Source organism: Sminthopsis crassicaudata, chromosome 6 (assembly GCF_048593235.1).
Source record: "Sminthopsis crassicaudata isolate SCR6 chromosome 6, ASM4859323v1, whole genome shotgun sequence".
NCBI lineage: Eukaryota > Metazoa > Chordata > Mammalia > Dasyuromorphia > Dasyuridae > Sminthopsis > Sminthopsis crassicaudata.
This window is the reverse complement of record NC_133622.1, coordinates 153,852,656-153,876,356: the sequence shown is the minus strand read 5'-3', so window position 1 is coordinate 153,876,356 and position 23,701 is coordinate 153,852,656. Positions and strand designations below refer to the sequence as shown.

Here is a 23,701-nt window from a genome sequence, read left to right as displayed (position 1 = left end):
ATAAAACATGTTACTTACTTCCCTTACAAAAACGTTAAAGACTCAGACTGAAGAAAGAAACAGGTTTTTTGAACATGGCAAATATAGAAATTTGTTTTGCTTGACTATTATTTTTTCTTTGTCAACTGAAGTGGGAGGGAAAGGAAGAAAAAGTGTAATTTTTACTTATTGAAAAAATTAATTAAAAAAAGATGAATGAAATATTATATAAAAGTGAGATGGGGGCAACTAGATGGAGCAGGGGATAGAATCCCAGCCCTGAAGTCAGGAGGACCTGAGTTCAAATCTGACCTCACACACTTATTAGCTTTGTGGTCCTAGGCAAGTCACTTAACTCCAAATGTCTCTTTAAAAAAAAAGTATAAGATGATATCTCTAAATGTATGTAAAAATAATCATACACGCTAACAAAGAATAAGCACTATCTAGGTATGGCTGAAAATAAAACATTTTACCTGCTATTTGGGAGCTGCCCAACCATAGTAGTTCCTATAACCAGCAAACTAATTCCAAAGAAAGCCAAAGTAATGCTGTAAAACAAAAAGATAACACAAGAAAAAGTTAGTTATACCCTCCCATAAAGGGGCTGCCTGAAGAATCAGAGTGGCTAATTTGTTATGGATTTGGTTATTGATACTTAATGTATAATATTGTATCATACTTGTTTGGCATGTCTGAGGTATTTTTGTTTGATTTTTTCTAATGAAATATTATGAAAGATAATCCTGGAATTAAACTGATTAAAAAAATTACATATAAAATCAAACTGTATCGTAAAGGAATAAAAAGTTTGATGGCTCTGTTTTCAAAGCAATAACAAACACTCAGAAACTATTCAATCTAGAGACAAGAACAAAACACACCATCTCTTGGCTTCATGCATTTTCTCTGGTCATCTCCTATGGCCATCTCATCTCTGCCTCCTGACTTTATTTATGTCTGCACTAAAATCTCATATTCTCCAGGAAGCCTTTCCCAAGCTCTCTTACCTTCCCTCTCATAATGTCTATCCAGCATATAGCTTGTTTGTACCTATTTGTTTGACTCCCTCATTAGGTTGGGAGCTCCTCAAGGAGAAGAATGGGATGGTTTTTTGCTTTTTTTCTATATCTGTGACATTTAGCACAGCGTGTAGCACATAGTAGGAATTTAATAAATATTTACTGACTGACCTATTACACTTTCAGATTTATAAAGCACTTTCTTCCAGGCAAGCCTATGAATTAAGTAGGACAAATATACCCTCATTTTATAAATGAGAAAAGCAACTTGTTCTAGATCACACAATTTGTCATGCTGGGGCTCCAAAATATTGTACTAGTACATCAGAAGTTCAGAAGTAATTAATGTATCATATTTATTCCTTATCTTTCCTTACCAGTGCAAATTTAACAGCTTCCTCATTTTCAAAGATACCCAGGAAACCTAACAAGGAAGCAGTTACTACAGAAAATGTGAAATTAGCAGCTTAAGATGCAAAGATCTAAATTTTAAAACTTTTTGAAGCAAATGTTTTAATTTGGAAAAATTACTTTGTTTTACAAACTGCAAAAGGAACAAAATAGTCCAAATCATATTTAAAACTTAAAAACACCATCACCACCCTCAAAGTTTTCTTTATCCTTTTTTTTCCAAGAGCTGGTTACATTATGTACAAAAAAACTTAATGAGAAGAAGAGAGTGACTTGATTACCAAAAAAAAAAAAAAAAAAAAAAAAAAAAAAAAAAGGCCAGGTGGAAAAAACTTGATTCTTTTCTAGTGAAATACTGCATAGAATCATCCTTTTTTTCATATCAGATAAAAGCTGACTTATTTTACCCTTTATGCTATCATTATTTTCTAGATAGAATAGTAAAATACCACAAATTGATCTTCTACAGTGATTTTAAGGGTCAGATGTGGGTACAGCACAGTGCAAAAAGTTTCAAGCAGTATGTTATCAAATAGTGCTAAGAAAAAAATTCAAGTGAAACACTGGCTTTCACATCTATAATCTGTCAGGGATAGTTTTCCAAAAGACCTGCTTGGTTCCTGCTTTTAATTATGGACAAATAATAAAGAATGAGCTCTTCCGAGAAGTACACAATGCCTATATTCCTCTCCTAAATTTTTTGCGATATGACCGACTCAAACTAGGCCACATAATGCTTATCCTACTTTCTTCAGAAAAATATACAAGCATATTTTCACAAGACTAGTCTTAAGGGAGATTACTAAAAATCATCAGGAGACTTGGCTAGCAAAGTAATGAAATTTATCATTCATAATGTTAAAACATAACTGCAAGTCTTATTTTGTACATAGTTAAATAATGATATGAGAAATGTCAACACTGATCAAGAACCATGATCTATTTGGCATATTAAGGCTATCATTATTTTCTAGCTAGAATAGTAAAAAACCTCAATCTGACTTTTGTGTGTGTATGTGCTGAGGCAATTCGAGTTAAGTGACTTGTCCAGGGTCACACAAGCCAGGAAGTGTTAAGTGGCCACATTTGAACTTGGGTCCTCCTGACTTCAGAGCTGGTGCTCTATGCACTGCGCCACCTGGCTGCCTCTGACCTTTTTTTTTTAAAGAGTTAATATAACATTCCCCAAATGGTATTATATATCTACTAGAATATACCAAATATATACTAGACAAGTGAATATGATGTGATGGAAAAGATATTTACCCTCTTTCAGTTTTATCTCTATTAGCTTCTGATCTTTCAGACTAATGTTTTTAGTTTTTAAAACCTATTCTCATATATAAGCTCTTTCTTTTCTGTTATTCTTGAAATTTGTTTCATCTCTATTATTTCTTTCTTTGGTCTAGAAACCAGAACAGCAATGAATTATACAAGTAAGTACAAATATTGTTTTATATATGCATACTTCCATTTAATACTAGATTAATATTAGATTTTTACTCATCTTCCAACATTCTCATTTCATAAAATGTTTTTTGTTATGAAAAAACATGTAAGGTCAAACACAAATTCATCTAGCCCATCAAAGTAATACACACATGGCTTACCGAAGAGGAAGAAGGAAACAGTAACGCACTAAAACTCCCAGCACCCATACCATGGTTAACCGGAGGCTGATATAATGGAAGTTAGTATTTGTCCTTGTGAGGAGATTCCAGGACACTAACTCCTCTGAGGAAAACCTCTGAGTCACTTCATCTTCTACAATGGCTTCAAATCCCTTCTTGGAGAAATAGAACACATCGGACAGCTCAAAGTCCCTCCCTCGATGTCCAGATATCCCTTTCTCCATAGGTGACTCATCTCTCTGGATAATACCTGAATGAGAAAATACCATAGCATAAGGACACATTCTTAGAAAAAGACTCATGATCTAATTAAGAGGCATGTATATATATATATATATACACACACACAAGTAAATACTAGCATATTTAGAAAGGGCTGTTATATACTTCACTAATTGATGTGGTCCACTGGTTTTTGAAAATAAAAACAAATCTCTTCAGCTTTATGATGACCTTGCACAAGTCAAGTGTAAGACAATCCTAATGGCCATAATGATCTTTGTAGATTCTTATAGATGAAGAATCTATCCTGTGAACTTGAAATTCTAGGTCAAAGTTCCAAAACCCAGACATTCTCTTACAAAGAAATGGTAGTTGGACAATCCAATCTTGGATTCTTTAAACATCCCCTCCCAACATTGACCCTTCTTTGATCCTATGATTTCCTCCCAGTTATTTCCTCAAAGTGGGCAAAAGGCTGCAGAAATCTGATTCCCACAGGAGAAAGAGCACTAGCAAGTTTGGGCAATACTGAATATTAATCATAAGACAAACAGTTAAGAAACAAATGTGGTCTTTGCTGCATTGGAGTTAGCTTTTTCTGAGTCAATAATGACTGCCTCATAACCCCACAGTTCTTTCAGGTTTATAAACTGTTTTCCCCACAACAATTCTATCAAGGTACTACTCCAAGTGTTACTACATTCATTTTCACAAAGAAAAAAATAAGTCCTTCTCCAAAAATGGAATTGAAGCTATCATAAAAAAGTATCTCAAAACTCAAATCCCAAAGAAGTTTTATAACTTGCACAAGATTCCCAAATTAATGAGTATCAAAAAACTTCAACCAGATCTTGTCACTGTCTCATATTTCCTTTTTTAAAATTAAAATTTGTTTTCAATTACCAGAAATCCACTTTTTCCTCTTCAAAATCCTATCCTACTCCCAAATGAGAAATTAAGAAAATCAAAGTCATTGTTACAAATTTTCATATTAGTCATATCCAGAAAAAAAAAATCTCATTCTTCATTGAGTCTTTTCACTTTTCTATCAGGAAATAGGTAGTAGCATGGTTCATCATATGTCTTCTGGAATTGTAACTAGTCATTACATTAATAGAATTCCTAATTCTTTAAAGCTGTTTATCATTACAATGTATGATATTCTAAAAGTCTTAAGCAGTTTTAAGGCTTATGAAATTAAAAACACTAAGAGTTTTAAAACATCTTTTATTGTAGTCATTTCATAAATTGTTTTCCTGGTTTTGCTCATTTCATGTAAATTTTTCCAGTTTTCTCTGAAACCATTCTTTTCAATATTTCTTACAGTTCAAGAGTAATCCATAACATAATTATAAAGAAGTAGATACTGAATGGTTGCCTATCAATTGAGAAACAGTTGAACAAATTATATAAGTTATATGTGTGTGTGTATACACACACATACACAAGTATAAAAGAACTTGTTCAGCCATTCCCCAATTGATGGGCAACTATTCAATATATAATTCTTTACTACAGCAAAAGAACTATAAATATTTTTGTACATTTATTTTACTTTTTGCATATTTGTTTTATTTGGAACTAACCTCTTCCTCATTCTACTTCCTTTCTAATTTTCTTTTCTCTATTTTTCTGTTGAGTAAAATGTATCTCTTGTCAATTCTGCATGTATGTATATGTGTTTTTCCCTCTCTTTGATCTGTTGAGAGAGAGAGAGTAAAGTTCAAAGTGGCAGCCATTCCACCAATTCTTTTCTCTTTTTTTGTATAGATCTCTATCTGCACAACCCAATTATGTGAAATAATTTTCCCCCAACTTCCTCATTTTCCTCCCCTACAGTATTTATTCCTCTTATTCTCTGTATTCATTCCTCTTTCTAAAGAATCAATATAACAGAACTACTCCAAAGCTTTCTATCTAATTAGACTCTATCTATGAGGACTGATTATGATAAAGTTCAGAGGAAATTACATATATAATATATATTATATATATGCATATATATAATATATATCATATATTATATATATGCATATATATAATATATATTATATATTATATATATATAAAATTACACACACACACACACACACACACACACACACACACACATATATATAAAATCTTCCCATATTAGGATACAAGCAGTGTGTTCTTTATTTAGGCCTTTATAATTGCTTATTTTCTTTTTTTTTCCTATTTCTCTTGATTCTTGGTGTTTGTGCTTAAAAGTCTTCACACCTCTGGTCTTTTCACCGGGAATACTTAAAAGTCCTGTATTTTGTTCAAGTTCTATCTTTCCTCTAATGGGGGAACAATTATTTGCTTTCTGGAATGTTGTTTTCCAAACTCTCTGCTCCTTTTATGACTGTTAAATAGTCATGGTTAATTGTATGTGATCATGACTGTCACTCCTCAGGACTTGAATTCTTTCTGACTGCTTGCAGTTTTCTTTGACCCAGAATATTGGCTAGAAATTTTCATTTTGAGGTCTTTCTCAAGAGATGAGAATTCTGGTTCTAAAAAATCTGAACAATTTTCTTTCATGGAGAAGACCCGGAAAGCCAGGAATAGAGACAGGGAGGAAGAATGTTACAGGAATGAAAGACAACCAGAGAAAATAAATGGAGTCAGGAGATAGAGCGTCATGTCTGTGGAACAGGAAGGATGTCAGTGCCCCTGGCTCAGAGTCCAAAAGGAAAACAAAAGGTATATGAAGAGTAGAAATATGGAGGGCCCAGATTATGAAGGGCTTTGAATGTTAAATGGAGGAGTTTATGTTTACTTTGAAGGTAACAGGTTTTTAAGTTGGTTTTCTTGAATAGAAGGAGTGATATGGTCAGACACATGCTGAATGGAAGGGGCTGGAGTGGGGAGAGCCTTGCATTCCAATGAGGAGGGGAGGGATGATACAGGCATCTCCTAAGAACAGTGGTAGGTCTCACCTGTGGCTCCAGGTAGCTAGCTGTACATGTACACTTGCCACGCCCCAGGAAACCATCTAGACAGACAGGCTAAACCAGGCTGAGGGGAATCAAAAGGCCTCCAGCCCATCACTGATTTAGGGAGGGTGTCTATCCCAAGCATGTGAAGGCTTCCCTGGCAGACTCAGCAGATGTGAACATTTCTGTTTCAACAGACCAAAAAAGCAGCAGTCAGAAACTGCACAGCACTTAGAGCATAATCAAACACTAGACATGCAGTGGTTATCCACTACATCCTAAACCATAGCCAATCATTTTGTCTTGCCCAGGGATCTGATGACTCTGTGGAAGATTGAAGCTGACATCTTCCTGAAACTCTGTGTCATTTAAATCCAACTTACTCACAAGTCAAAAGGCATCACCCTATTGATGTCATTTTGGTCCTCTGTGAGCAAGAGGGATAAACAACAAAAGCAGTGACTTCAGCAGCAAAGAGCTAAATCTGATGGAAGTTCTGGGAGTGATTTTTTGTTATGATTTAAAAAAATAAGGGAGGAGGTAGAAGGATAAATAAGAGAAGAAGAGCGAGCTTATTCACATAACTGGAGAACATAAGTAGAAGGGAGGCAGGGGAGTACCACTGGAATTTCATTTGAAGTGATGTAAAAATAAAATACAAATAGCCCAAAAAATAATTTATATTATATTGTTTTTAAAAAAGACCAATTTTGTGGGAAAATATTTTTAAAAGTAAAGGTTCTGACAAAGGTCTCATTTCCAAAATATATAGAGAACTGACCCTAATTTATAGGAAACCAAAGCATTCTCCAATTGATAAATGGTCAAAGGATATGAACAGACAATTCTCAGATGATGAAATTGAAACTATTTCCACTCATATGAAAGAGTGTTCCAAATCACTACTGATCAGAGAAATGCAAATTAAGACAACTCTGAGATACCACTACACACCTGTCAGATTGGCTAAGATGACAGGAACAAATAATGATGAATGTTGGAGGGGATGTGGGAAAACTGGGACACTGATACGTTGTTGGTGGAGTTGTGAAAGAATCCAGCCATTCTGGAGAGCAATCTGGAATTATGCCCAAAAAGTTATCAAACTGTGCATACCCTTTGACCCAGCATTGCTGCTATTGGGATTATATCCCAAAGAAATACTAAAGAGCGGAAAGGGACCTGTATGTGCCAAAATGTTTGTGGCAGCTCTTTTTGTTGTAGCTAGAAACTGGAAGTTGAATGGATGTCCATCAATTGGAGAATGGTTGGGTAAATTATGGTATATGAAGGTTATGGAATATTATTGCTCTGTAAGAAATGACCAGCAGGAGGAATACAGAGAGGTTTGGAGAGACTTACATCAACTGATGCTGAGTGAAATGAACAGAACCAGAAGATCGCTGTACACTTCAATGCTGTATGAGGATGTATTCTGATGGAAGTGGATATCTTCAACATAAAGAAGATCCAACTCACTTCCAGTTGATCAATGATGGACAGAAATAACTACACCCAGAGAAGGAACACTGGGAAGTGAATGTAAATTGTTAGCACTACTGTCTATCTACCCAGGTTACTTATACCTTCGGAAGCTAATACTTAATGTGCAACAAGAAAATGGTATTTACACACATATATTGTATCTAGGTTATATTGTAACACATGTAAAATGTATGGGATTGCCTGTCATCGGGGGGAGGGAGTGGAGGGAAGGAGGGGAAAATTTGGAAAAATGAATACAAGGGATAATATAAAAAAAAAAAAAAAAAAAAAATTAAAAAATAAATAAATAAAATTTTGCATCAATAAAAAAAAAATAAATATAATAAATAAAATAAAAAAGACCAATTTTGAAAACTTTAAGAATGTCTATCAATGCAATGGTCAATTTCTACAATGCCAGATGATTGTGATTTAGAATGTTGCCCTAATTCCTGATTAAGGTGATTTGACTGGATATACAGAGTTAGAAATAGAATTGTAGACATAAACATCACTGTTTTACTTATTATTAATGTTTGTTGCAAAAGTTTTATTTCCCAGGCTGGTTTTTTTGAGAGTTATTGATAGAAGGATGGCAAACTCTTAAACTTATTAATTGAAAAAAAATTGGCTTCCCATTTTCCCTATGGAATTTCTCACCTTCCTCCCTGAGAAGTCAGGGAGGATGTGACTACCTGTGTTCTACTTGAAGCAAGGATACTTACAGTAGGGTGCTTATATTTAGCACTTACTCAGTGTGATTGATGAGAATGGTTCTCTAGTTCACATATACTTAGTGTGATATAATGATATAATCATACTGAGATATCTAAGGGCTGAGAGGACTGGAGACTCGGAATTAGAGAAGACTCAGAATCAGACTCAGACACAGAGGAGAGACAGAAGAAAGAAACAGAGATCCTCCTTCTTGGTGGCTCTCCTGCCTTCATCACTCCTCCATCTAAGATCAAGGCTCATCCAGAGATCCTCCAGAGAGCTAGTCCAGACATTTCAGTTTGCTACTCTAACAGGGACCTCCAGAAGTACACTACAAATGTGAATCAATACAATTTATACTATAACAATATTTTTTTTAATTTTGAAAGATTTGAAGACCCTAATTCAATTCTTCCCATCTCCTGACAGTAATGCAAAATGAAACATATTTTTAGACATGGCCAATATTGGAATTTGTTTTACCAGACTATGCTTATTTGTTAAAAGTGTTTTTTTTCCTCATTGGAAGAAAAAGAATAAAAAAATAAGTGCCTGACAATTTAAAAATTAATTTTAAAGGCAACCATTTGAAGACCAATTATATGCCATCAAAACTGACAACAAAATAAATGAACTAACATTTACAAAAACATAAAATAGATTAACAAAAAAATACTTACATAATTAAATTAAAAAAAAAAAAAGAAATCATGAGACACAATGGTGACACAATGGATAGAGCACCAACCCTGAAGTCAGGAAGATCTGAGTTCAAATCTGACCTTAGACACCTAAGACTTCCTAGCTATGTGACCCTGGGCAAGTCACTTACCCCCCCTCAAAATAAATAAATAAGAAAGAAAAAGGAAAAAAAATCAAATAAGGCATAAAGAAAAAGAAAAATTAATTGTATACTATGTGCTAAATGCAAAGGATATAAATACAGCAAACAAGACAGTTCTTCAAAGAGTTTACTTTTAATGGGGGAAGAAAACACATTAAGAATAGTTGGTTTTCAGATGAAGAAATTGAAACTATTTGTAGTCACATGAAAGGTGCTCCAAATCACTATTGATGAGAGAAATTCAAATTAAGACATTTCTGAAGTACCACTACACATTTCCCAGATTGGCTAAGATGACAGGAAATGATAATGACGAATATTGGAGGGGATGGGAAAACTGGGACACTGACACATTGTTCGTGGACCTGTGAAAAAATCCAATCAATCTGCAGAGCAATTTGGAACTATGCTCAAAAAGTATCAAACTGTCCGTACCCTTTGACCTAGCAGTATTATTACTGGGTTTATATCCCAAAGAAATCTTAAAGGAGGGAAAGGCACCTGTATGTGCATGAATGTTTGTGGCAGCCCTCTTTGTAGTGGCCAGAAACTGGAAACTGAGTGGATGCTCATCAACTGGAGAATGGCTGAATAAATTATGCCACATGAATGCTATGGAATACTATTGTTCTGTAAGAAATGGCCAATAGGATGATTTCAGAAAGGCCTGGAGAGACTGACATGAACTGATGCTGAGTGAAATGAGCAGAACCAGGAGATACACAGCAACAACAAGATTATATGATGATCAATTCTGATGGATTTGGTTCTCTTTATCATTGAGATGATTCAATTCAGTTGCACTTGTGCAGTGATGAAGGGAACCATCTACCCCCAGAGAGAAAACCATGGGAACAGATTGTAGAACACAACATAGCACTCTCACTCTCTCTGTTGTTATTTGCTTGCATTTTGTTTTGTTTTTTCGCAGTTTTTCTTTTTCTTCCTTCTTGATCTGATCTTTCTTGCACAACCAGTTATCTGGTTGTATACACACACACACATATATATACATATATATATACACACACATATATATATATGCCTATACATATTGGATCTGACATGTATTTCAACATATTTAACTTGTATTGGACTACCTGCCAGCTAGGGGAGGAGGTGGGGGGGAAGAAGGGGAAAATTTGCAACAAAAGGTTATACAAAGGTCAATATTGGAAAAATTACCCATGCATATGTTTTGTAAATGAAAAACTTTAATAATAATAAAAAAGAAGAGTTGGAAGAAGGGAGTACCTAAAAACTGACCTACTATCCACTCTCAGAAATGAAATCAAAGATTCTAGGGAAAGGGATGATGGCGAGAAGAAGCAAAAGTACCATAGTCTGGTTTCAGACAAAATAAAATAAAAATCCATCTGACACAAAGCCTGGGGAGGAGGTCAAAGTTCCAGTAAGAAGAGAGTATGATGGCCAAAGTTCAGGAACCATGAATTGGAAAAGACCCAAGACAAAATGAATGTACATGTGAATTCTAAACAATGGATATGACAGTGTTGTAAGAAATAATGAAAGGGTCAGATTCAGAGAATTCCACAACTACAATGAAGCAATGCAATAAAGTGAACAAACTAAAAGAACAATTTAGACACTATTTATAGTCATGTAAAAGCAAACCACTCTGGAAGACTAAACTTTGAAATCTGATTACAATAGCCAAGTATGACTTCACAAGAGTGTGAAGCTTTTTTTTTTCATTTCTCAGCACAGAGGTGATGGACTAGAGGCACAAAATGAGACATATTTAACTTTTTTTGCTTAATTATCTTTGTTACAAGGGAGAGCCTTTGTTGAGAAGTAGAATTATTAGAGGGATGGGGAGTGATACAGAAAAGAGAAGCAATGAAACATTTAAAAACACATAGAACAGTGCAGAATGAAATTCAGAAAGGATATTTTGTTTCCAGTGAATCAAATTTCCCCCCTTTTTTTAAATCTACATAGCAAAGGTTATTATTCATATTCAACCCTCATTTTATTTTTCTTTATATATGGAAATATTCACATTTTGAATTGTGTTAAGTTCACAATACAAAAAAATAAATAAAAAGAAAAATGGAAAAAAGAACCTTTTATTATATACATACAGTATAACCAGAAGCTTAGTTTCTTAAGAAAATTAAAGAACCAGGCCTTTGAGATTTTAATATCTTCTTGATAAGTGAAAATATTACTACCTAAATCTCATTTAGAATTTTCTTTTTATGATACCACTGTAATTTTTTGAGAGGAGGAGGTTTGAAGACCCTGTGGCCTAAGAACTTATTAACTCAGTCACACTTTAGTGAGGCTGACTGAGTCCTAGTACAAATCTGCTTGGGTTGGACAGAGCTATAGTCAGACTTCTAAAAGGTAATGAGCAGCTCAAAGGAATTAACTCAGTAGTGCTGTGGATAGAGCACTCCATCTGGAGTCAGGAATTTAGATCTGTCCTCCAACACTTAACTAGCTACATGACCCTAAGCAAATCACTTCAATGCTGTGTGCCTCAATTTCTCCACAGTATCTACATCCCAGGGCTGTCATGAAGACAAAATAAGATATTTATCAAATACTTTACAAACTTTAAAGTGCCATATAAATGCTTTTATTGTTGTTATTAAATCCAGAGAAAGCTAGGCATGGATGGAAATCAGGGACCTTCCTCCCCCAATACCAACTACAGAAAAGGAAGAAATTACAAGATAGTGGGAATCAGGAGACCATGAGTCAATAAACCTTTATTAAACTCATACTAGATGAGTTATATTGACAGTCCCTGTCTTCAAGGAGTTTCTGATCTAAGGGGGGAAGGTAACCTATAAAAGGAAACTTACACAGCAAAGAAGGGACTGTGCTGAGACCCTTTCTTTAATACAGGGCTTGGAGTCCAAGGCTCTGACCTCTAATCAAAGAGTCTAATCAGGTAAACTAAGGATACTAAGCACATTCAAATTTGCAGGACAATGAAAATTCCCAATGATGAATTTCCTGGGGAAGAAAGGCATGATAAAAAGATCCAAAGAAGTCCTAAAGCAGTATAGCTGGTCGAAAACAGGAAGAATACTGAGTCCCTTTCTTAAAAAAATTTTTGGATTTATCACTTTAGAGAGAAAAGGAACAACTACAAGAACTTAACAGCCAGAAGAACAACAAAGGACAAAGAAAACAAATATGTAGAAGCAAAAATCTGGGCTTTATCATCTATGATCACAGCAGCTCAGCTACAATGGAAAGTGAGCTGCTTAAAATAATTCTAAAATGCAGAATTCCCTTTCTGCAAACTCTAAGTCTGAAGAATTACATAAATTCCTAATGGAAAGCAGGGAACGAAGGCTCATTAATCTGAGTTTACTGCCTTCTCAGGGAGTCTCCCCTAGTCTTCTATGTAGAGATTGGGGGCTCAGGCTAGTTAACACACATTGGAAAGGAGAATTTGGCTCACATTATGGATTCCTTATCTTTGTTCTAGCTATTTTCTTCAAAAAGAAGGATTTATTTTTCTCTGAGATTATACCTGGGAAGAAGTAGTTGCCATTTAGGTCTGTACTTCCTGGAACTATCTGTCTTCATCTTTACCTGGCCATTTCCCCCACCATTTTCCTACTGCTATACAAGTACCATCCTTTATCACCACCTTTCTCTAAAAATGTAATCAAGTCACCATTACTACAGCCCCCTGGAAAAAACATCTGAATGAATTGTTGAATTGTTCCACTCACCATCTTTGTGACTTATAACAACCCAAACAAACCATAATTCTCTTTCCCACATAGAATGTGATATTTCTTTGTCATCTGAATACTATGAGGGAAAGAAATGCTTCCCTTTTCTATCAGTATCCCCTGAATTTACCATAGTGTTTGATAGATTGCAATAGCTTATTGATTCTTCTTATTCATTCCTTCATTCAAACTTGAATGTTCACACAGGAACTGAAACTGATTTACTTTATGTATGTGAGACATAGACATGTACAGATATTTTCAACACTCATTTTTATAAGACTGTATGTCCTAAATTTTTTTGTCTCTCTCCCAGCAAGTAATCTAATATAGGCTAAATATGTATATGGTTTACTGTGCCCCACATTTCTATTTGAGTTTGAGACCACAGGACTATATAACATCTTATAAAGAATTATGCAATTGCTGATGGAGTTGTGAAATGATGCAACCATTCTGGAGAGCAATTTGGAACTGTGCCCAAAGGACTACCAAAAACTACACGCCTTTTGATCCAGCAGTGTCACTAGGTGGTCTGCATCCCAAGCAGATCATAAGCAAGGGAAAAGGACCCACATGTGCAAAAATGTTTGTAGCAGCCCTTTTTGTAGTGGCAAGGAACTAGAAACTGTGTGGATGCCCATCAGTTGGAGAATGACTGAATAAGTTCTGATATATGAATGTAATGAAATATTATTGTTCTATAAAAAATTATGAACAGACTGATTTCAGAAAAACCTATAAAGACCTAAATGAACTGATGCTGAATGAAGTGAGCAGAACCAAAAGAACATTATACATAATAACAATAAGATTGTATCATGATCAATTGTGATAGATTTGGCTGTTTTCAATAATGCAGTGATTAAAGGCAATTACAATGGACTTGGGATGGAAAATGCCATTTAGATGTAGAGAGCGAGCTATGGAGACTAAAAATGAATCCAAGCATAGCATTTTCACCTTTTGGTTTGTTTGTTCTTTTCTTTCTCGTGGTTTTTCCCCCTTTTGGTATGATTTTTCTTGCACAACACAACAAATATGGAAATATTCTTAAAAGAACTGCATATATTTAGCCTATATTAGATTACTTGCTGGGAGGGAGACAGAAAAATTTAGGACATACAGTCTTATAAAAATGAGTGTTGAAATTATCTGTACATGTATTTGGAAAAATAAAATAATTTTGAATTTTTAAAATTATTTTAAAATAAATTTTAAAATTTTTATTAAAGCTTTTCATTTTTCAAAACATATGCATGGATAATTCTTCAACATTAATCCGCAAAACCGTGTGTTCCAATTTCCCCTCTCTCTGCTGCTCCCTTCCCTGGATGGCAAATATTCCAATATTTGTTAACCATGGTAGAAGGATATGTTAAATTCAATACATGCATATATATTTATACAATAATCTTGCTACACAAGAAAAAACCAAATAAAAGTGGAAAAAAATGAGAAAGAAAATAAGATGCAAGCAAACAACAACAAAATGAGTAAAAATGCTATGTTGTGGAGCACACTTGGTTCCCATAGTCCTCTCTCTGGGTGTAGGTAGCTCTCTTCATCACAAGAACACTGGAACTGATCTGAATCATCTCATTGTTGAAGACAGCCACGTCTATCAGAATTGATCATCATATAATATTGTTGTTGCCATGTACAATGATCTCCTGTTTCTGCTCATTTCACTTAACATCAGTTCATGTAAGTTGAAATGAATTTTTTAAAAAAATAACAATGATATTATCAGAGATTTGTGGGCTGAATACATGCCAAAAGCAAGGGATGACTTAGGAACAACCCTTATGTTCCATTGATATTTACATAATAGACATAAAAAAATTTTAAATCTCAAGGAAAACTCTTGGCATACTGAGAGACACCCTACTGAGAATTTACAGAAGAATATGAACAAAAGTCACTCAGGATGAAAAGGCAGAGGTGGACTGATCTGTATCACCATTAAAAAATTACTCACATGAGTTCATAAATCTAAGTACTCATGTAATATAAAGTCACCAGATGGCCTTTTAAAAATTTTTATTTTATCTTCACCTCCAATTTTGTCCACCCATACTTTTCCACACTTAGAAAGCAAGTAAAACAAAACCCATTACGAACACTAACAAAGCAAATTTCCACATTCTTGTTTGGTCCTTCACTTGTGTCTGACTTCTCATGATCCTATAGGCCATAGCACACCAATACTGGATTTTCTTGGAAAAGACACCAGAATGGTTTGCTATTTCCTTCTCTAGCAGATTAAGGCAAACAGAGGTTAACTGAATTGACCAGATCACATACATAACATACATCTGAAGTGGCATTTGAACTCAGTCCTCCTGACTCCAAGCCCAATGTTCTGTTCAATGAGCCACCTAGCTGCATCTACATTTACATTAACCATGTAAAAAACTAACAAAACCAATACCACAAAAACCTCTTCCCTCTGAGTTTATCATTCTCTATATAGAAATAGGGGAGTTTATTTCATTATGAATCCTTCTGGAACTGTGGTTGGTCACTGTTTTAATCAGAGTTCCTCAAGTCTTTCAAAGTGAAAACCCAATGTTTAGGGACTTAGGTTCATGTTGCTAAATTATTTTAAATGAAAATTTTACATTGAAGATATTTGCACACATATATTGTGGGAAGGGGCCGCCTGTGCTTTATCAAACACACCTGCTCATATGAATAAAACCACTGCCAAGTGTGTCATTGCAAGTGTTTAAAAATTTTAAAAAGTGTTTCAAAGGATTTGTCATTAAAATATTATTGATGTTTTTCTGGGTGTATTCACTTCACATCAATTCATATATGTCTTTCCAGGTCTAAGACCATCCTTTTCATTATTTCTTACAGCATTATAGTACTCTATCACATGTATACACCATAACTTGTTCATCCCAGTCAATAGACATCCCCTTGATTTCTAGTTCTTTGTCACCACAAAAAAGCTGCTTTTTATTTTTCTTTGATCTCAATGAATTACAGATCTAGTAAGGGTCTCGCTGGGTCGAAGGGGCCACAAAACTATGCTGTCCTTTTTCTTCTGATTTCTTTGGGATACAGATTTAGTAGTATTGCTAATCTTGCCCTGCCAACTCTCTGACTTGGATCACTCCCATCCTCTGCTACTTTTAGTCCTAGAAGTATAGCTGAAGAAAACTGAAGAAAATCATGAAACCCATGCTGACTGGATCCACTAACTTCAACTGGGCCCTAATTGCTTCAAGGTAATCCTTTTTATATCATTTACTTAATTCACTATACTACCTACTACACTATTCTTGAAATTCTCTTCTCTAGCTTTTTAACCACTCTTTCCTAGTTCTCCTTCTACCTATCCACCTAGGCCATCTCAGCCTCTTTTGCCCAAAATATACTTACTCTTCTTCCCCCCTCTATACCTATTTCACGTGATGATTTCATTAGCTCCTATGGATTCAATTACAATTTCTATGCTACTAATTCCTAGGCCTATCTATCCAGCACTAATATCTCAGCTAGCATCTCCAACTGCTTATTGGACATCTTGAAATGGACTGGTAAAAACTTAATTCAACATGTCCAAAATTGAACTTATCTTTTTCCTAAGCCTTCCCCCAGGACAAACTTCCCTATACTTATAAATCTTGCTTGTACATAGTCGTTTGTATGTTGTATCCCCCATTTGATTATTAGTTCCTTGAGAACAACCATCTTTTGTCTTCTTCTCTCCATAGCACTGATCACAGTGCCTGAAAAACAATTGAAACTTAATAAATGTTTACTAACATTACTAATCTCATGTAAAGTCAAAGTAACATGAGAAATAGCAACTAGAATTTGATAGTATTATACTTACCTATTAACTTCACAAAATTTGCAATGTCTCCATGAGCAGTTTAATCAATTGATCAAAATGCCATAGAGTAAAAGTTATCAAACATATCAAGGGGGAATGCAAAAATATTTGTATGGAATTTAATAAGGATAATCTAACCAGAAGGGCTGAAAATAGAAATACAAGCTAAATTTGCCTGTTAAATAAAAGAAGGGAGAAAACGGAATCTAGTCTTACCTATTCGAAGATTCGAAGAAAATACTTTCTACTCCCAACATTATCAAGACAAGTTTTCAGAGACAACTTTAATGGGTGATTATATATTTATATGGAGAGTTAGAAATACCAATTTGTAGAGCTTTCTAACTAATCAAGTACTTAAAAGATAATTAATTTACTATGTCATATGATATAAAAGAAGCATTAAATTTATTCCCAGCAATTGCACTGGTGAAGTAGTCCAAGTCAAATATTTAACTCGCCTAAATCCATTTTTAATGCTGACTTTCTTAGATGCTAATGCCTCAATGTTAATGCTCATGCCAAAAAAAAAAAAAAGTCAAAATAAAGGATCAGTTCAGTAATTATAGACCTAATGATTGTAAAACAGAATTTTTTAAAATCTAAACTTCACAAATTACAGTACTTAATCTGAAAAAATATATACCCAACAAATGAGTGGGGTTTGATAGCTGTTGGTTTTGTTCTACTTTTTTTTTTTCACTTTCCAAAGTATCACAGAGAATCAAGTCATAAACATATGAGTTTTGTCCTGATATTAAACACTTACAGATTGAATGGTTGGTTAACTGAAAATGGAATCAAAACAATTATCGTTCAACCTGGCACCACAGCCACTATGCCTTGCCTATTCTGCAATCCTCTCTTAACCTGGGTGACAGATCAAGCAGTCACTCTCTCGTATGTATGTATGTATGTATATGTGTGTATATTAAATATAAAGGGGCTCTAAAAATAAAAGCAAAGCTAGAAGGTTGTTTTTTTTTTAATCAACTGAAATAACAGAAGAAAAAAAAAATCTTAGGAATAAAGATTTTCAAATCATGTTAATGTTATAAGCCCAAACATTCAGACTGTGTCTAAGATTACGGATAGCAACATCTATCGGGCCAGAATATAATAAGGAATACCCTAATTGCCAAATGTGTAAAATACAACATAATTTAAGTGAGTGTTAAGAATTCAGTATGCATTTTCCCAGAGAAATAATGGTCTGGCCACAGAGTATTCCTAAAACCTGTTTAGTCCATAACACTGTTGAAATATAGTACTTTGGAACTTAACTGTTATTTATAACTAAGTTAACATGTGGAAAATATGTTTGGGGATCAGGCTTTGGAAAGTAAACCTCCTCTAGTGCTACAGCTGCTTTCCACCTGGCTGATGATGGCTGAACTCCAAAGAAAAAGGGAGAGAGGAAAGACAGGAAAGGGGTGAAGAAGAGAGGGATAAATAAGAAAAGGGATGGGAGGGAGGGAGAGGAAGGGAAAAGGAGAAAGGAAGAAGGGAGGACAGCAGGGAGGGAGGGAGAAAGAAAGGAAGGGAAGAGAAGGGGGAAAGAAGGGAGGAAAAAAGGAAGGGGGAAGGAAGGGAAGGAAAGAAGGCAGGGAAGAATGAAGGGAAGGAGAAAAGAAGGGAGGAAGGAAAAGAGGACGGGAGGGAATAAAGAAGGAAAGAAAGAAGGAAGAAGGAGGGAAGGAAGGAAGGAAGGAAGGAAGGAAGGAAGGAAGGAAGGAAGGAAGGAAGGAAGGAAGGCAGGCAAGGAAGAAGGGAAGAAGGAAAGGAGGAAGGGAAGGAGGAAAGAAGGGAGGGAAGGAAAAAGAGAAGAAGGGAGGAAAAAAGAGAGGGAGGAAGGGAAGAAGAATGAATCAAGTAAAGAAATGTATTTCCATGTTCCATTCCATTCTTTAACATTCTTCTTACTCCAGGATTGCCCTTTCCCTAACTCTTATCCAAAGCTTTAAAGGTATAACATCAGTCAGACAGAATTCAAATACATTCTCTGTGTTCTATGGCATTATACTCAAGTTTATCACTTCTGCCAACTCCAATTATCTACCAATTTATCTTAGTTGAAAAAACACAAAAGTTTCATTCTGCATAGACTGCCACCTCTGTCTATGTGCCTTACTGGTACTAGTATTCATTTAATCCTATTCCAGTTCCCTCCTTGACCCATCCTTTTCTTAATTCTAATACTGTTCCTTTACAATGCAATTTTCAGTTAGGAGCTCTGTTATTATGCTACTAGTTGCTTTGTAGTGAAGTCTGGTGTTGTGGTATACCCATATTATGCTGCCCTTCAAAATTAAGGAAGATGAAAAAAAAAAAAAATGGGCTAAGAATTAAAGTCATTCTCCTGGCCTTGGTTGCTATTAGAACTTGGTCACAGGCCATTTGTTTAGTCAGATCATTTATTTAAATATTGTCTCATATAATTTGCTTCTTCAATGTTCTAAACTTGAATAGTGTCTCATTTTTAAAGTAGTTTGGCTTTTTTTTTTCTAAATTATCAGTTTTTTTTTTCTTCGAGAAGAAAATTTAGAAATTCAAAATTAGAAAAACCTTTCCAATATCAATCCATTTTAGAAGGGCTATGAGAAGATGTGCACATTTATAAAAGTGTGTTATAAAAATAAAATGCAGGTGTGTTTGGTCTTCATAGGATGGTCATTTCTAGAAAAGAAAAGGAAAGGGGAAAAAAACTACATTGATATAATAATTGCATCTGACTATAGTTCATATAGTTCCCCAGATTACCTATTGGTCATGAGAAGAGAGGGGTGCTTTATTACCTGGTCTCCAAGACCGTTACTAGTTTTTCAGATACTAAGCCTTCTGGCTTCTTCTTAAGTCATTTTTCCATATATATTGTTGTAATGACTGTATGTATTATTATATTCCTATTTTGCTTTTGCTTATTGTTACTGCCTCACTTCATACAAATCCTCCATTGTCTCTGAATTCTTCATATTCGTATTTCTTAACTACACCAGCCCATTACATTCATGTACCACATCATTTCCTAAACATTACAATATCAGTGGCCAACTGTTTCCAGTTCTTTGATATCATTAAGGACACTGCTATAAATATGGTAGGGCAGCTAAATGGCACCACAGTGCACAGAGAACTAACTGGGCCTGTAGTCAGGAAGACTCATTTTCCCAAGTTCAAATCTGGCCTCAGACATTTTATGTACTAGCTGTGTGACCCTTGCAAGTCACTTAACCCCATTTGCCTCAGGTTCTTTCATAAAATGATCTGGACAAGAAAATGGCAAACCATTTTTTACCAAGAAACTCCAGATGGAATCACAGAGTGTCAGACACAACTGAAAACAACTAAACGATGATATAAATATTGTGGTGTATATATTTGAAATTTGTTTCTGTCTATGACATTCTTGTAATTCTGAGTCAAAGGGTTTGGGGATAACAGACAAATTCATAGTTTTACTAATAGTCTATTAGTATCCATCCTCTTACCTTTCCACTCTGACTATTTCTATTTTTATTCATCTTTCCCAACATGTATAGTTGGGATGAGGAATATATTCCTTTTGTAAAAGACCCTCCAAAAAATGTTTTACAGGTATCCATCCTGTGTTTGCTGTATTTCTCTTCTGTGTGACTTTTAAAGGACCACCTCCCAAATAAGAAATATTTCAAAAAGGAGGTAAATCTCTAAAAGCTACCAACACAATACATTAGAGATAAGAAACTTTTCTCTAAAATCAATGTAGATTGTGGCTTTTCTTCTTTTTCCGAAAAACTACTCTCAACCACAATTTCCTATTTTGCAATAACTAAATGATGCAATTGTCCTCACTCCCCTTGATTCTGCAACATTGAGCTGCTAAAGAATTAGTTTTTTTTAAACACAGAAAATAAAGCCAAACTAAATAACCCCCCCCCAAAAGCCTTACATAAGCACATACCCATGCTTCCTTGTATAGTCCTATGCTATCTATGTTAATACCAAGAAAACTGTCCTAATTCATAGTTGGATTACATCACTATCATATCCCAGCATATTCTAAGAATCTGAAGGCTGAGAAGAGCAAGTACAATAGGGTTATTTTTACTGCTTTCTATATGACTGGTACCATACTGTTTGCCTCAAATCTTGGTTGGAAGCAATCAAGATTTTTTTAATTGCTGGGATAAGCCATGGAAAATTCCTCTCCTTTCAATCTTTTACTTTTGTTTCTCTCTACTACTCATATATTCTTTACAAGTGAAAAATCCAAATCCTCTCCCATACAACAATAACAACATTTATCCCTCTGGAAGAGGGTGGAAAGACATCAAAGAGCATATAACAGGCAGAGAGAAGAGAAACAAAAATATTCAAATACCAGAAAATTTGTACATGGAGGGCAACAATTGTGTTCTTGGTGGAAAAGCAGAACAAAAGGTCATATCAGTCCCTTTCATGTCATGATTTACATGGACTCTAAGTGGTACAATGGATGCTGACAAGGAATTTCCTTTCCTAAAGTCAAACAGAAGACTAGGGTTAAGGAGTAGCAGCAAAAACAGAAGCAAGCAAAAGATTTAAAATCAACTCAATTTGAGAGCTTCTACTATCAGTTGCTGAAGATAGTATTCCTAGACTCACAAAAAGAGCTGGAATGGCCTAAAGCTATATCTAAAAGACATGAGATCCTCCCTGTAGCAAATAAGTTACTTTCATAAGGATGCAATTAATCATTACACCATTCAATCACATCAGTATCCCTATGTGAGAACAGCTGATTTGCAGAGTGGCAATTCATCAGGGACAGGCTTGTCCTAAGAGTTGCCCTGGCAACATGTACTCCTGGGTCAGATGTGTTCCCTTTCCCCAATAGTGAGGTCATCCATGTGTATGAGAAAGAATTTACTTTACATTTAATTAACCAGAATAGCAAAGTAAATCATAATATATCTTCTGGTTAGAATATCAATAGAAACAATCTTTTTCTTTTTTTTTTTCTTCAATAGTATTTTATTTTTCCAAATACAAGTAAAAACTGTTTGACATTCATTTTTGTAAGATTTTTTTGTTCCAAATTTTTTTCTCTCTCTCCTTCGCCTCCCTCTTCCCCAAGAGGGCAAGCAATCTGATATATCCTTTTAAACATAGGAAACACTCGAGTAGACGCTGACTCAAAGTGGGTTGTGGATAGATTTCAAGAAAATGCCTGTATATGACAAGAGGTCATATTTGGAATATTCAGAGCATAACTTCTCCTAGTTAAAAGTTAAAACTGGAGGAGGGGAAATAGTCTCTTAAAAACAATTAGTGATACCCATTTCCACTGTACCAAAAGGAAATTATTTCTAAGACTATAATCCTCCTCCTTTGCATACCCCTTCATCTCAGAGTCATGGCCAAGAACCTCCTTGAACCTTATAAGTCTGATTTTCCACCACATTCCATCTGTTTAAAGAACCAAGACCTGTTCACAACTCCCTACCTCTGCACCCTACAACCAGGGTGAAGGAGAAGGGCCAATAGGAAAATTCTGGCAAATGTTATGGAAGGTCTGTGCTTTGTTTTGAAAACAGTTCTGCTACTAACAGCTATTATTGCTCTTGTATTGTTGGTAACATTACATAATCTGATATCTGAAACCTAAGTAGCTTACATCTATAAGGTCAAGAGAAACCAAAAAAAGCTGTATTACTTTGACTTTCTCTAACCTTTCAGTTCTAACCTTTTACCTCCTCAACTCCATCCTCAAAATTAGCAAATATTATCCGAAAATCAAATCATGGTAATAAAATTTATTTTATAAGCAGCAGGGGGTTAAAATACTAAGGATCTCTGGAGATCTGCAAAGTTGGTTCCATCTCATTTAAGTTGCTTTTTTGCCTCTGGTTCTAAGAACACACATATAGGTTAGGAAAAAATATAATGCTATTTAAAAAAGTACCAAATATGCTTTTTAAATTATCATGTCTTCATACTGTTCTCTCATTATAGAAGAATGTAATCTGAAAGAAATCATTATTTTTCCTTGCAATAAAAAACTGATATACCTCAGGATGGACTAAAAAGTCACCCAAGTGAGAAATGGAAGTTTATGATCATTTCACAAGTCAAGCATATGATTAACACAGATGTTTAACCATAAAGTAAAGAGGAAAATAAAACACTTCCATCCCCCACTGGTCAGATGAACTACAATGAGGCTCTTGGTGACAAAAAATAGCAGAGAGATCATATACCAGAGTACATGTCTGCCCACTGGCCCCCAGCCCACACACCTCCTATTTTAAAAAGGAAATGCGGCCATACGTTGCATTCACAATAGAAAGAGCAGTGGACTGAGGCAGAACTCCTGGACTTTGTAGCCTGTAGGCTGCACCTAATGAAACACAGCCTCATTTATTACTCCCTCTTGACTCAACTCTACTAACTCTGTTCCTTGCTTTTGTAGTGATTTCTCACATGCTTGCAAAAACTCCTAAGGATTATTTGTTTCATTAAGATTCAAACTAAGCACCATCTTCTGCTTGCACCTTTTCCCAATTCTGCCAACCACAAATGCCCTCCCTCCCACATTTTACTTGGTTTTATTACTTTATACATTATTTATATTTATTAACTTTATTTTCATGTTAGATACTTTTATACATACTTGTCTCCCCTATCAGCATGTAAGTAGAATTTTTTCCATCGTATAAAAATTCCCAGGAGTGCCCGACACATAGTAGGTGCCTAATAAAGACTTGTGGGTTGATTTCTACTTTGTATTATCTGAAAATCTGCCAACCATGTCATTTAAATCTTTATCTGGAAACAAAATAGTAAACAGAATGAATACGGCCAAAGACAAATCCTCCACTAAAGATCACCTTCTGACCTCATCATTTCCAGTAAAAT

The 23,701-nt window shown here is 34.9% G+C and overlaps 1 protein-coding gene across 2 annotated transcripts in view; it reads right to left on the bottom strand.

The window, feature by feature from the left end:
• Positions 1-23,701, bottom strand: part of GPAT3 (glycerol-3-phosphate acyltransferase 3) — a 60,967-nt gene that overhangs the window by 19,232 nt on the left and 18,034 nt on the right. For both annotated transcript variants that reach the window (XM_074275250.1, XM_074275251.1), the window contains 2 exons: positions 3,023-3,293; positions 456-530 (listed from right to left, as the gene is read on the bottom strand). In XM_074275250.1, coding sequence (XP_074131351.1) covers positions 456-530; positions 3,023-3,293 — 346 coding nt within the window. The remainder of the gene's footprint in view (positions 1-455; positions 531-3,022; positions 3,294-23,701) is intronic.